General features: G+C 39.5%; 1 protein-coding gene across 1 annotated transcript in view; it reads left to right on the top strand.

Moving 5' to 3' along the window:
* The window catches only part of FNIP2 (folliculin interacting protein 2), a 137,161-nt gene that overhangs the window by 54,618 nt on the left and 66,974 nt on the right, over positions 1-15,569 (top strand). Inside the window, exons 2-3 of the mRNA XM_080797492.1 lie at positions 11,683-11,809; positions 14,852-14,989. Coding sequence (XP_080653618.1) covers positions 11,683-11,809; positions 14,852-14,989 — 265 coding nt within the window. The remainder of the gene's footprint in view (positions 1-11,682; positions 11,810-14,851; positions 14,990-15,569) is intronic.

Genomic DNA, 15,569 nt, shown 5'->3' with positions numbered 1-15,569 from the left:
CTTTCCTCAACTATGGACTCCCAGACTGCCAGTGTCTCTCTCTAGGACAGCAGTCCAGTTGTCTTTTGAAAGACTTGTCTTCTCCACCCAACGAGGGAGAGCATTTTCAGGCAAATTTATCAACTATCTGGGCCATAAATTTAAAAACAATCTTAGGAAGTGCTGGGCAAGCTCCTGGCCTTATTTTGTCTGCTTTATCCCCACGCCTCTTCATGGCCAGGAGTAGACTATAAGATCTAGAAATTTATTTTAGAACTAATGGAAGGAACAATGATGTCTGATGAACTAATCTAGCTCTTTACCTGGGAGAACAGAATATTCTTGTGAGTTTTGCTTTCAGAAGTCAGAAATTTTCTCTCCTTTTCTACTTTTAAAATTCAATTTATGTAAACTAATTTTTTAATATTTCTTTTGTATAAAAATAAACAAATACAAATATGTATTCCTCCCTCTTACACAAAAGGTAGCATGCTATATACATGAATCTATTCTTTGCTGTTTGGACTTTCAATATCCTCTGGAGATCTAACAGGTTTTCTGTCATCCTTGCACACTCTCTATCACAGCTCCTTGGTATTTTGTTGTGTAAATTTAAAATAAATGATACAACTGGCCCCTACCAGTGTCTTCTCCAGTTGTTTCCAGCCTTCCACTCTTAGCAAACATGCCACAATCACATGTTTATATTTGCTTAGTTCCAGAAGTAGGATTGGTGGGTCCAAGGTTACAAATACTTGTAATTCTTATAGCTATGATGAATTGCTCCCCCAATGTAGTCATACCATTTTGTGCCTCTGCTTGTCTTAATCGAGTAAGGTGTCTTAATTTTTCGAATTTTGCCAATCTGATAAGTGTATGACTTTAATTTGCTTTTCTCTAAGAGTGAGATTTAACATCTTTTCCTATTTAAAAACCATCTTAATATATTTTTTTCTGTGAACTGTCTGTATCCATTGCTCAGGTTTCCATTGGTTTGTGAGTATCCTTCTTCAGTGATTTCTGGTCCTTTATATATTAGGGAGATTCATCTTTTGTCTGTGATATGAGCTACTAATTTTTGGTGAGCTTTTAAGACAGCTTTGATAGCAGGTTTTTTTTTTAACATATTAATGTTAACATATTAACATTCACAGTATTTCTGGGTTCTCCTTTCCAGTCTTAAGATTGTATCACCAGTATTCTTATTTTTCAAGTGTAATGGGGTTTTTATACCTCAGAAGGAAATGCAGAGGGATGTCCTGGAACATAGAGGCTGTGATCCTGACTTGTTTGCTACTGATAGGAAGGTGATGGTATCTCAGAGTTGGAAGAGCACAAAATTTCGAATCAGCAAACATTGGTTTGAGTCCTGTCTTTGCCACTTACTGGTTATATCTTTTTAATGGTCTCCTGATTTCTGTATAAAATATGAAATACAGGCTTTTACAGGGCATTTGTGAAGGTTAGCTCAGGTGAATTCTGTAAAGTATTTGGCAACCTCTCAAATGTTAGGCAATTATTTGTGTGTGTGCTGTGTAACTCTGATCACCAGCCCTCCCCCGCCTATATCCAAACATCAGACTTCTTGAAGTAGTATCTTTAGGCTCTGTGAGATTATGCAGTAAAAAAAGGGCAGTTATTGAATATAGTAGGAAACAATGTAATGCAGTACTAGAACAGTAATAAACTCAAAGGCCATAAATAGGTTTAATAAATGGAAAGAGGGATTACTTTTTAGAGAGAAACTTGTCCTATCCTTGGGAGAGGCAGGGGATGAAGAAGGGCAGGAAAATGTGATATATGAATGCTGACACGAAAGCTCAATAAATGTCATTGTCTAAAGCCAAACTACATATTTGAAACTGAATCTAAATGCCTTGAATTCATTAAGGTGGTTTCCCTGTAGGAGTTCACCCACAGCCTCATGCTTCAGCTACCAAGAAGCTTTTTAAAGCAAACAGTAATTAAGGTTGTTTGTCTTAAGGCAATAATAGACTATCTGATGGGTTAAAAAAATAGAATATTCTTATTGTATGCCTCAGTTTTGTAATTTATTTTTAATTTTTCAAGAGATAATACAGTTATATGGTTAAATATTCAAAAGATACAATGTCTTAGTACTTACAGCACACTTTCTGTGTGCTGGCTCTGCATTAATCCTCAAACACTTATGGAGTAGGCATTACTATTCCCATTTTTCAAGTGAGATACTGAGGAACAGTGAGGTTAGGTAACTTCCTGAATCACATAACTAGAAACAGGCAGAATGAGGACTTGAACTCGGCCTGCCTGGTTTCAGAGTCTATACTCTATGCTGTTTCGACCGCTGTGTATTAAATAGTCCTTGGGGTGCCTGGGTGGCTAAGTGGGTTGAATGTCTGACTTGGTTTCAGCTCAGGTCATGATCCCAGAGTTGTGGGATCAAGCCCTGCATTGGGCTCCGTGCCCAGAGAGGAGTCTGCTGGAGAGTCTCTGTCCCTCTCCCTCTCCCCCTGCTAGTGTGTGCAGTTGCTCTTTCTCTCTAAAAATAAATGAATAAATCTTAAAAAAAATAGTTCTAGACACAACCAGTCTTATAATCCATTATTCATCTTTCTAGAGATAGCCTGTGCATATATAATAAAATCCAGAATTTTTTATTTTTCTTTTTAAAAATACAGATGGTAACATTTTTTTTTTAAGATTTTATTTATTTATTTGACAGAGAGAAATCACAAGTAGGCAGAGAGGCAGGCAGAGAGAGAGGGGGAAGCAGGCTCCCTGCCGAGGAGAGAGCCCGATGTGGGACCCGATCCCAGGACCCTGAGATCATGACCTGAGCCCAAGGCAGAGGCTTAACCCACTGTGCCACGTAGGTGCCCCCATATGGTAACATTCTATGTGCAATATCTTGTACTTCTTCCTGAATGATGTCTTGGCTTATGATATAATTACGTAAGGTTCATCCTCATTTGTTGTTGTATCTGTATAGTACTCCATTGTATGGATGGACCATAATTTAACAATCTTGTGTTGACATTTTCAAGTCCTTTGCCATTCCAAACAGTGCTGCACTGAATACCTTTTTGTACATAATCATTTTGAACCCATGCAAATTGATCTGTAGGATTAATTCCTACAAATGAAATTGCCAGGTCAAAGAATATGTAAATTTGTGTGTTTGTACCCATGTCTTTCTTTTTTTCCCCCTTATTTTCATTCTTGCCTCTGCCCCATGGCCCGACCCTACAGTGCTGTGCTCTGACCACCCTCCACGTGCTCTCCTGTACCCGTTTCTTTTAGAGCTGATATTTTACAACCAAAGATAGGTCCCGTTTCTATTGATTTTGGCTTTGTCATTTTGCAAACAAAAAGCCTTATGGAGAAAAGCATGCTTTTGACCTTTGGAAACCTCTAGGAGAATAGAATTACCTTATCTGTGTATAATTTAAATGGGTCTGGAGTTAATATACAAACTAGTGTCTTAAATATTTATCTGTTATTAGTATATGATTTCCCTGGGTGGGTGGGTGAGGCAGGTGGGGGAAACCTTACTTTCAGGAAAAGATATGAAATCATGTTTTTGCAAGTTAGCTTTCAGCAGGGCCCTTGTGCATTTCAGTAATCCTGAAATATAGTAATGAATGTTGAGAGTGTTTTGGTTATGCTGACAAGAGTATGAAAGAATTAGCTCAGTGAATATTGACTTAAAGCATGCATGGAGATGAACAGCAAAGATTAAGATATATGTGTATATATATTTTATATATATATATATATATATTTTTTTAAACTAACCTCTATACCCAATGTGGGACTCAAACTCATGATTTTGAGATCAAAAGTCACTTGCGGGGCGCCTGGGTGGCTCAGTGGGTTAAAGCCTCCGCCTTCGGCTCAGGTCATGATCTCAGGGTCCTGGGATTGAGCCCCGCATCAGGCTCTGCTCAGTGGGGAGCCTGCTTCCCCCCCCCCCCCGCCTGCCTCTCTGCCTACTTGTAATCTCTGTCAAATAAATAAATAAAATCTTAAAAAAAAAAAAAAAGTCACTTGCTCTTCTGGAGGAACCAGCCCAGGCACGCCTGCCCCCTAACTTTTTTTTTTTTTTTTTAAGTAAAGGTAGCTTCTCATTTAAAGATACCGGAAAAGAACACATAGTACTCTTTCATGAATTACAGGAACTATTTTGGAAAATATGGACCATATTTAGAGATTCTGTGAATTCTTAAGGAGAAGAAAGGGGAAAACCTATTAATAATAACAGCAAAATCTGGCCGGGGTGGTATCCTAGTTGGTATAGTGGCATAGTCACCTGGCCCCTCAGAGTCCCTCTTGCCTCAAAAGAACTTGTACTTTTCCTCTGCAGATTTTGTTAGCATCTTTTGAAAGTTCTATCAATTAAAGATGTATTTATATTAAGAAGCACATTTGTTAAAGTATAGAGTACAGCTCGAAGAGGTGAGGGCTGACGTGCAGTAATGTGGATCAATTCATTACGATTGCTTTCCTCTTATTACCTTGCTGTGGTCATCTGTTCTAAATCACAGTGTGTATATTTTATAGATGATTTGGAATTCTTGTGTGTTAGATTTGGAAGGATAAGACCTTGAGGGATGATTTTTGCTCCAACCCATCATTTTTTAGAGGAAGGAATTCTGGATTACGAGATGAAGGGAATAGGCTATTGATCCTGCCTAGAACTCAGGCATTCTGATGCCCAGTACAGTGCTCTGTGGTTTAGTCAATGCCACGGGGGCTCTAGGATAGTGGGAGGGTGGGTATGATGGTGCCATGGGGCCATACATGAACTTTACCTGTTTCACAGTTTTACTTGATAGGACCCCTGAACTCAGGGAGAAAAAAAAAAAAAGGAAGAATTCTGTCTTTTCCTGCTCTGTACTTCATAGTTCATAGTACATCCTACCCAAACCTCAGGCTATTTTGTGACTCATAATGTTTTGTTATTGCTGTGTGAACACATAAAGACTTATATGGTTTTAGCTTGTGACCCTTGCAACCATTTATAGTACTGTTTCAGTGAGAGGGAGAAGCGAGTCCTGAGTTACAACTTACTTGCACATAAACTTTGATGGTTGTCTTTGTTAGGGATTGGTTATAGCTGGGATAAAGTTGGGGAACTTAATGTTACTTATTCCAGCCTTTTGACCTTCCCTAAGACATAGTAAGCATTACATTGGTCAATAACCTCTTATCCTACAATTCTAAAATCCTAAAATCTCTGAAAAGATTTTTGGAATTAACCTGAACTATTGTGAGGCTATGCATAGTTTCTGTCTGATCCACTCAGCATAAATATTCATAACTTGGCCTGATGTAATATTAATTTGTTTTATTTTGGGACTTGGTTATACCTGGAACCTGGGAGGAGGTATCACATAACATGTGGTATGAGATTCTTTCTAAAATATAAAAAATTCTGATTACTTAAACACCTGGCCCCAAAGATCTCAGTGAAAGGATTGTGTGTCTGAACTTATCTCTGATTTACACTTTGCAGGCCTAAGAGCACTTTCATTCTTAGTATCTGTTTTTCCCAACAACCTTGTGAGACAGATAAGGCAGATAGATACACTTTGGGAAGGTGACCCCTAGATAAGTGCTTTCCTAAAGTCACCTAGGTTGAAAGTGATAGAGCTAGAGTTAAAAGTTGTTTATCCTGGTGAATACCAATTCATGTCCCAAGGATCACATCCTCTGTGACATTCATCCATCCCTTACCCCTACAGTGTGGACTTGACATCTTCATCCTTTAAGTTCTATAAGCCATATGGACATTAATCTCAGTATCCATAACAGTGTAAGTAAGTGTTTGTATATTGGCCTTCCCATATCAGGTTGTAAGCCTTCTGAGGTAGGAACTGCATCCAATTAATTTCTATTCCTAGTATCTTCCATGGTACTTGGGTAAGCTGGATCCTAAAAGTGTGTGGAAGGAGTGAATGCATGAGTGTGCTTTGAGGTTCATGTTACTTATGGTGCTCTTTCCACGCCATACTGCTGATTATAGGGATTTATTCTTTCATTGCACACAGTTCTTCTACAAAAGAAGTAAAAAATTTATATATCACCTACTTTCTTAAAGACAGAGTTGCAGCCAATAACCAATAGGAATTTCTTTTGGTAAAGTAACGGTGCGATACATTTGTTTGGAATCATCTTAAAATTATATCTTTAGGCTAGCTTGATGTATTAAAGCTTCTGTTAAGAATTGGAATCTTTAAGTATTTTTAATAAATTATACGCTTGACCACAGAATAGCAATTCAATGGTAAATTTTTATGAGTGTCTCTGAAGTTAAATTTAGCAAGTTGTGCAGCAAAGATTTTTTCAGTATAAAATAAGAATGTCAACTAATTTGCAAATTACTTTTCCTGTTTGCTCTTTTCCTGAGAGTACTAACCCAGACCAAAAAAAAGGATTCCATATTTATTACTGCCACCCATTTTACATAATTTTTTCTTGAAATATACAGGGCTCTCTGTAAGTAGTCCTAAACTTTCTAGCCTCTTTTCCTGTGTGATTCTTCTGCCAAAGACATAATCCAGCCAACGAAGACTTTGTATCATTTGATATTTTGTGTTTATGCCATGCCCTTTTTCTGCAATGACTGACTCCCTTGTTTACGTGGAATCCTTGCCATCCTTCCTAACTTCATTGGTTCAAATATTGCTGCTTCTGGGAACTTTTTCCTGTTTTTTTTTTTTTTCCCCTCTTGCTTTCTATATTCTTCTTTGTCTTTTTATTTTCATGTAGTTTCCTATATAATTGTGTCTTCTAGATTTTAAATTCATTGAGGATAAGGACTTATCCAGTTCTTACCTACTGTATCCCATCTGAGTGCCAGCCTTCTTTGGCTTTCCTTGGCTTGTAGCAGCGTAACTCCACAATCTGTCTACCATCCATCACCTTCCCTCTGTGTCTGTGTCCAGATTTCCCTCCTCTTATGAGGACACCAGTTGTTGGATTAAAGCCCATCCTAATCTAGTTTGATTTCATCTTAACCTGATTACATCTTCAAAGACCCTGTTTCCAAACAACGTCATAGTCCCAGGTGTGAGAATGAGGAATTGAGGGGACAAGATTCAACCCACAACACGTGGTTATATGTATTTTATTTTATTTTATTTTTACTTTTTAAATTTAAATTCCATTAGCCAACATATAGTACATCATTAGTTTCAGATGGGTTATATATATTTTTTATTTTTTTTTATTTATTTGGGGGGGTTTATATATATTTTGAAGAGAATTCTGTTTTCTGTACTTAACTCCTTTGAACTGTTGCTTGTCACCTTTCAGGTTAAGTAATTTAGACTTTGGTCACTTTCTTCCTGCTCTTGAGTAGTTCCAAAAGTAAGATCTGGTTTCATTCCCTGGCAGATCTTAGCATCATGGAATCTTAAAACTGAAAAGGGTCCATCTAAGTCCTTTTGTTTAAGTTTTACAGTAAGAAAAGGTAGATAAACCATCTTATTTTGTTGTGCCTACAGTCCGACAGCTGCAATCACAGAGTAGACAAATTATACCAGGGACCAGTGTTCTCTCCTTGCTTTCAACCAAAGCAAAGAAATGAGGTAGTTCTGATTAGAATAAACATCTTTCAAATAGATATCTTAAGGCAAAAGCCCACGGCATATTTTTTCATACTTCTTGGAGTCATGCAGAGTTGCCCTCAGTGAAACACCAGGAACCGTGGTTGGTACTCACAGAAGCCCCACAGTAACTTTTGGTGGAGTGTTGAAGGAAAGGCGGACACGCAGAAGATAGATGTGGCATGTGATGATGACTAACCCAAGCCTCTATATATGGAGGATGGTAGGGGAAAGAGCTGACAGCGCGCTGGGAGATTTCCATAGATTATCTCCTTTAATCTTCACACCAGGCCCCGCTAGTGCTGCTTGGGGGGGGACTTGCCCAAGGCTGTCACACCAGTGGGAGGCAGAGCTGAGATTTGATCCTAGGCCTGTCTTACTTTGAAGCATTCAGTTATATCTCCTTTGTCCTGCCTGTATTTTCTTTGTCAAATTTCTCAACTGTAATTTTCTCCACTGATATTAATAATGACAGCTGACAAGAATTTAATTAGCTATTAAATAAAATATTCATATGGAAGGAGAGTGTAGTTTGCTTTACAGTTTATAAAACATACTTTTTTAAGGTATTTGGACAAAAAATTAGACAATCCAACATATGTACTTTCCCCTTCCATATCTTTATTTCCGTTCTTTTAAAATTTGAAAAATAGCATGAAACATTTAATAAGGTGTTATGATCATTATTTGATATTTGAGTCATGGTTACCCCTCAAAAAAAAAAAAGATTGAACAATTTCTTAAATTAGAAAGCTGTTTTGGCGAAGTGTAATTGCTGGGGCAAAACAGGTCAAACAAGAAAAAAGACAATTAAACCCTTTTTGTTTTCTCACTTTTAGTAACTTTAGCCTGTGTACTATTGGAGGCTATTTTTTTAAAGATTTTTTTTTTAAGTAGTCCCTACACCCAGCTTGAACTTACAACACCAAGATCAAGTGGTGCATGCTGTACTGACTGAGCCAGCCAGGCTCCCCACAGAGGCATTATTAATGACTTCGTGTAATTTTAAAATTTAGTGGTTTGGGGCACAGTCATCAGGACTGTTTGGGTTGTAAGTGATAGAAAACTAACTTCAGGAAGAGTGCTCACTCGGAAGCAGCTAGCTTCGACTGCCAACAAGAATCTGTCTCACTCCATTGCTCACCTCTCTTTCCTCCACACTGACTTCATTTTTAGAGATAGGTTCTCACCTCATAATGACAAAAAGCAGGCACCGTCAACTGTAGGGTATCATCCGCCAGCCAAGCAACGAAGTGTGGGGACTGGCTTTCACAGCCTAGCTGGGGTCTGATTGGCCAGACCTGGATCACAGAGGACTTGTGGACTGAGAAGAAAATGATTTCCAAAATAAACTTGGCCATGTTATCAAAATCAGGAGGAAGGGATGCTGGACATGGTAGTTTAGAACTTAGGTTGTTATAAGAACTTCATATTTTTTGGTGCTGGAATTTAAGAAAACTAATCTGCTACCTTGAAAGAATATATTCAATATTAACTATCACTGAAAAAGGGAAGAGCCAATAATGCACAATTTGTGGTTGGCTACCAGACACTGTATCAGTTTTTTTTTAAATTGTACCCATTAACAATTCTCTTAAGTAATTAGTAACATTTTGGAGCACTTACCATGTGTTTGCTTCCTCTACCTCAGTTGCTTCTCACCTTCCTGACAAGGGCTGAACTCATAAGAAATTCTGTCTGGCCTTCTTGCTTCCAGTCTTGATCTCCCTCACCTCTGTTTTCCTTAAAGGAGCTAGGTTGAATTTTTTTTTTTTTTTTTTTTTTTTTTTTTTTTTAAGTATAGACCTGAGCTTATCAGCGTTTGTTCATCTTGGCTTCTCATTGCACTTAGGGTATGATCTTGGCTCCTGCCTGTCCTCCCAGCCTACCTCTTGAGCTCTACTTCTCTGCTTTTTTTTTTTTTCTTTCTCTTCTATATCAGTGTTATAGTTTACCATAGTTTACCAGTCTTCCTACCCTGTTCTTCATTCTCACACTTTCTTTCTTTCTTTTTTTTTTTTAAGATTTTATTTATTTATTTGAGAGAGAGAGCGCGCGAGCAAAGGGAGGGGCAGAAGGAGAGGCAGACTTTCCGCTGAGCAGGGAGCCCAACTCGGGGCTCGATCCTAGAACCCTGGGATCATGACCTGAGCCAAAGGCAGATGCTTAACTGACTGAGCCATCTAGATGCCCCTCATGCTTTATTGCTTTAACTCTTACTCCTTCAAGCCCTGTTTAAATGTTAGTCCCTTAAATCCTCTGTTTTTTGTTTTTGTTTTTTTGCTTTCTTATTAGGCTCTACACCCAACATGTGCTTTAAACTCAAGACCCCAAGATCAAGAGTCACATGTTCTACCAAATGAGTTAGCCAGAACCCTGCTTCACTTCCTTAAATACTTAGGGATTTCCCTGCTTCTCAGATCTGAAAATATGAGACTCCTTCCCCTTTATGCACTTAGGACAATCTTTAATTGTCCTAATTGTAATTCATATATTATTAGCCCAGTATTCCCTGCTAAACCATGTTCTCTGTGAGAGCAGGGACCAGATCTGTTTAGTTAACTGCTGAATATCTAGCATCAGGACCACAGTGCCTGAATCATAGTAGGCACTCAAATATGTGTTAAGTGGATTAACAGTCTAATAACTGAAAATAATCCAAAGCAGTGCGTTTTATATTTACTCATTTTAAAAAATTTTTAAAAGTAAGCTCTGTGCCCAGCATGGGGCCTGCACTCACAACCTGGAGATCAAGAGTTGCAGACTCTACCACCTGAGCCAGCCAGGAGCCCCAAAGCAGTGCAGTTTAAATGATTACCCTTTATATAGTCTCACGTTCTCATTTCATTCATTACTCAAGAACAGACTTATGTTTAGAGCAGTTTTATCCCAGCAACTTTTGGTTTGCTAAGGAATGTTAAAGGACAAAATTAAACCAAGTAAATTTGAAGTTCTCATTGGCTCTATTAAGCAGTTCCTGAGTGGGGCAGCATCCCCTCCAGCAAGTACAGGGGTGCTCTGAGGAGTTGTACAGAATGGACGGTTTTTACAGCAAGGAGGATGGAGCAAGGAGTTAACAGCAAAAGAAAAGAAAGGATTGTTTCAGGCTAGGTCATTTTCCCTAAGGAGGAAGGACAAGGGTCTTATCAGGCACATAACTTCATCTTCTTTTAGGCCTGGAAAAGGCCCTAGTGATGGATTACCTCACATTGGCCAGAAAATTCCTGACAGGTTAACCTCTAGGGAAGGTTGAAACTGTTGTTAAGTTAGGTGTTAAGTCCTGGTTTAGTGACTTGGCTTAAATGACACCATTTTTGGTCTGTAGTTTTCTTTTTAAGAGGACTAAGCCATGCTTCCTTTATTGCTGATTATTATTGTTAGCAATTCAAATTCTCTACAGTGATGCACTTGACTTTTTTTTTTTTTAAGATTTTATTTATTTGAGAGAGAGAGAACATAAGCAGGGGGAGGGGTGGAGGGAGAAGCAGACTCCCCAGTTATCAGGGAGCCTGATATGGGACTTTATCCCAGCCTCGATCCTAGGATCATGACCTGAGCTGAAGGCAAATGCTTAACCGACTGAACCACCCAGGTGCCCCTGCACCTGGTTGTCAAAACTTATGTATCAGAGCCAGTTATAATAGAGGAAAATCCCACATTTTAGGATATGTAATTCCACTCAATTTTACTTGAGCCTGGGTGAGTGGGAGAGGAAGGGAAAAGGCCCCACTCACTCCAAATGGCTCCCTGGCTAGTAACACAGAAGCTTGAACACTCCTATACATCAGGTATGCCATCCCCAGAATGCAGGCATCCAAATTTAGCTTTCTCTCCACATCCTTGTGATTTTTTGGAAGGAGCTGCTTTTTCTCCAGTGATTTATTATTTACAGCAGTCTCCCCAACCTTTGTCATGTCCATTTGGCAATATTTGTAGGGCCCCTTTGAGGCCACAGGCGAGGCTGTCTGCCCCCTAAGTGTGAAGGGGTTATAATCTCTGCACCCTTGTGGCCCTCTGATGCCCTTAGACACATTGGCTGGGAAACTTACTCTCCGTGATCATTCTAAATGTTGTGGGTAATGTAACTCCTTTCTCCCTTTTGAATCCACAGCTGGTCATGTTCGGAGTTTGACCTGAATGAGATCCGCCTGATAGTTTACCAGGACTGTGAAAGGAGGGGCAGACAAGTCTTGTTTGATTCTAAAGCGGTTCACAAGATTGAAGAGGTGGCAACTCAGGTATGAAATGCAGATTTGCTTTCATCTTCTTTATTTATGTTATTAACCACCTCTCTGAGCAGTCATTTATTAATTCATTATCTTCTCTTTGGGCTGTATTGTACAGTACCAGTAATGGTTCAGAAGAAACATAAAGGCTCTGCGCCACCCTGCCCTGCTGCATTTGTATTCTTATTAATATACACAGGTGAGACTGTTAGCAAGGAATCATGACAGATGCTCAGTAGTGTACTATAAATGTTACTAGAGGTAAAGTTGCAATGCAGTAGGATTTGGATGCCAAACATGTGCTGTGTAATAGGAAAACTGAGAACTCTAAAATTCACAAAGTGTTAGCCTGAAGGGAAGTTAATAGATCATTCTGTCTAGTATTTCTCATAGATAATAAGAGGTATTACATTGCATGAGGTTAAACAAAATTAAATAGCTTTCCTTATCGTAGGGCTCTTCAGTATGCTAACATACACTTTTATCTTCAAAAGGGAGGGCTTCTCAAACCCATCTGACCAAGGAAGCTTTATTTATTTCCTGTTTTTAGTGGCGAGCAGGGTGGGGGTGATGGTGTTCTGGGATGGGGTGTGGGGAGATCTGGGATGGGTAAAGTGAGAACATTAGAGCCCTTGATCCCTTGTAGCCAGAACGGGAAAGGTAAGGTCATGTGTCCAGGTGAGGCATAGAGTCCAGACCTCCTGAGTCTTCTGGACATCAGCCCTGGGTACTTATACGTTGTCGCCTTTATTTAGACTTTTCATTCTTTTCATGTTCAATATCTTGCTATCTATACTGACCAAATTCTGGCAGTTCATAGAATGTGTAGCTAAGTAAATGAATAGTTTATTTCACTGTCTTTGTTTCATCAGGGCCCAGGGGCTGTTTTCCTGTTTTTGATAAAGATCATTTCTGCAGGAAGGACGTATTTGGTTAAAGGCAGTTGAGCTGGGTAGATTCCATAGTGCTCTAAAGTGGAAGTCTGCCAGGTAGCTAATCATTACAGTAGTTGTTGGGCTTGTTAGGTTGGGGGTCCGGGAAGGGGAGGGATCTCTCAGGTGATTCACCTGTAGGCTTTAATGGTAGATTTGTATCAAAGTTATAGTGAGCCAGCATTTGACCCTTTGATGGACAGGCCATGGTTTCCCCTTGATTTTCCACATCGTTTCCTGTTTCCCTGAAGCCCTGCACAGGTAGTTTGTTTAAAAAAAAAATATATATATATACACACACACACACACACACACACACACACACACACACACATATGTGTATATATATATATATTTCTTAAATATATATATATTTTAAAATATTTTATTTTATATTTTATATTTATTTATATTTTAAAAAATATATATATATATATTTATTTTAAGATTTTATTTATTTATTTGACAGGCAGAGATCACAAGTAGGCAGAGGGACAGGCAGAGAGAGAGGAGGAAGCAGGCTCCCCGCTGAGCAGAGAGCCCAATGTGGGGCTTGATCCCAGGACCCTGGGATCATGACCTGAGCCAAAGGCAGAGGCTTTAACCCACTGAGCCACCCAGGCGTTTAGTTGGAACACCTGCATGCCATCACTAGGGCACCTAATGGTGGTAACAGGTGGAAGGAAAAAATTCTCATTGGTTTTCAAAATGAACGGGAATTTTGGTATATTAGAGCAGTGATAACACTGGAGCCTGGACGTACTCATTTAATCAAAAAGGCACCTAGGTTCAGAGAGGTTTTGTAACTTGCCCAAGGCTACAGAGTCCCCCCCCCCAAAAAAAAAGAAAAAAGAAAAGTGCTCTATTCACTGTACCAGTTATTATCTCCAATTATAGATGCTCAGTATGTTGTACCCCAGCCACGGGGGTCGAACAGTGTGTGAGGCAGGTGTGGACTTAGTGCCACTTTAGGCTCTCTGAGGGGCTGTGTTTCTGGTATAAGTGGTATTAAGTAACAGCTAGAGCTGAAGAGGGTGTTGAAGGAGTGCCCGATACCTGAGAATAACCAAGTATGATTTTGAGTGCCATCACTGCTGGAGTGGCTGTTATGGACCAGCACAGTTTGTGTTTTCCTTACAGCCTTTTCCCATTTTCAGCCCCCCACTCCCTTGGCAAGCACAAAACGTCATGAGTTTGTATCAAGCACATGACTGCAGGCATTTGCATTAGACCACCAGTGTGACTGTCATATTGGAGATTAGATAAGCTGCAGTTGCATTCATGTTTTTCCAAGCAAAAGCTGCACACAAAAAAGCAAGTAAGATTCCAACAGAATAGAAACAACTTATCATAGATGGCACAGGACTCTTCTGTAGGGAGTAATATATTTTGGTGTAGGAGGAAGGGCAAAATTAATAAAGGTGTATCTTTATACCTATGTCACTGTCATAAAATTAGCAGTGAACTCTATTTAGGGACTATATAGTAGATAATCTTCTGTTACCCCTAATCTTTAGAGGCCACTTTTCCATCACATGATGTATAATTCACAGAAGCTCCTGTTTCAGAGTTTTGGTTCATCTTTCACAAATTTGACCTCATGATTTTCTCTCCTGTTACCTTTAAAGCAGTGCTAGAGAAGGTGTGTCATTAAAAATACAAACTCAGACTTTCCAAATTAGCAATTTTGCTTTCTTACTTAGTTCTGTTTGCCTGGTAACATTTTAAATTTGAAGCACTTTCTTTCTCCACGTCAATTTTATAGATTATGACTCTCCACAGTACTAACAGATCCTCAATAACCCGAACAGAGATGACTGGTTCAAGGTATGAATTGAAACAAATAACAGTTGAATTACTTGAGACTAGTCACACTACACACTACACCAGCCCTGTCTTCTGGCCAGTTTCCTCTCTTCATCATGCCTCCCTCCCAGGTATTACAGACTCTCAGGAACTACATTTTTGTACTCTGCAAGCAAGGGGAAAAAAGCCTCTGGTTTTCGTTGCAACTTAGGCACCACATAACAGAGTGATATAACAAAGAAATTCCCAGTGAAGCGCAGGCTGTGGGAGCCCGATACACTTAGCAGTACCTTATCTTGCCTGTCTGTCACCCCAGAAAACAGAGGATGTCCCTATTAAACTGTCAGCCAAGTGCTGTCAGGGCAGCGGCAGCAGTGGCGGTAGCAGCATCTCATCCCACAGTTCTTCCGGGGGATCACTACAGCACGCCAAGGAGCAGCTCCCAAAGTATCAGGTAAAACTGTCCCTACCGTGCCTGATAGCCCTGGGGCTGAGGCCACTTACTGTCACTTTCCACAGGGAAGAATACCTGCTTGAGGTTGCTTCTCCAGGAACATGAGCATAAGTGTTCAAAAACGTGCCCTTAGAGGTTTCATGTCCATGCTGTTTTCACACTTTGGTTTTAGTCTCTTGATAAAAACTATAATTGAGTGGAGGTGACCCAGTATAATACATACTGAGTGAGGACGAAATATTGCTAACGAGGTAAACCCTTTTGTTTTGCTTCCTTTGTTGCCAGAACCTGATAAAGAAGCACAGATTTTCCAGTTTTGTTATGAGAATTTCAAGGATTCTGGGAATGTATATGGGCATCCTAAGAAAATAGCACTTGCCGGTAGGAGGAAGAGAACCCGTTTTTGGATGTAACTTGAGTGTGAGAGATTCAGGGCTGGTAGCGCACATGTGTGTATGTGTGGTTGTGTGTGTGTAAGGAAGTAGAGGATAGGGATTAGGGTTATTGAAAAATACTGGTGTACTAGACATAAGGGAATAAATGTTCCGTGAATACTGAAGAGCGAGAGGGTGTAAACTGT

Source organism: Martes martes, assembly GCF_963455335.1.
Source record: "Martes martes genome assembly, chromosome: 2".
Taxonomy (NCBI): Eukaryota; Metazoa; Chordata; class Mammalia; order Carnivora; family Mustelidae; genus Martes; species Martes martes.
This window is presented reverse-complemented; position numbering and strand designations above follow the sequence as displayed.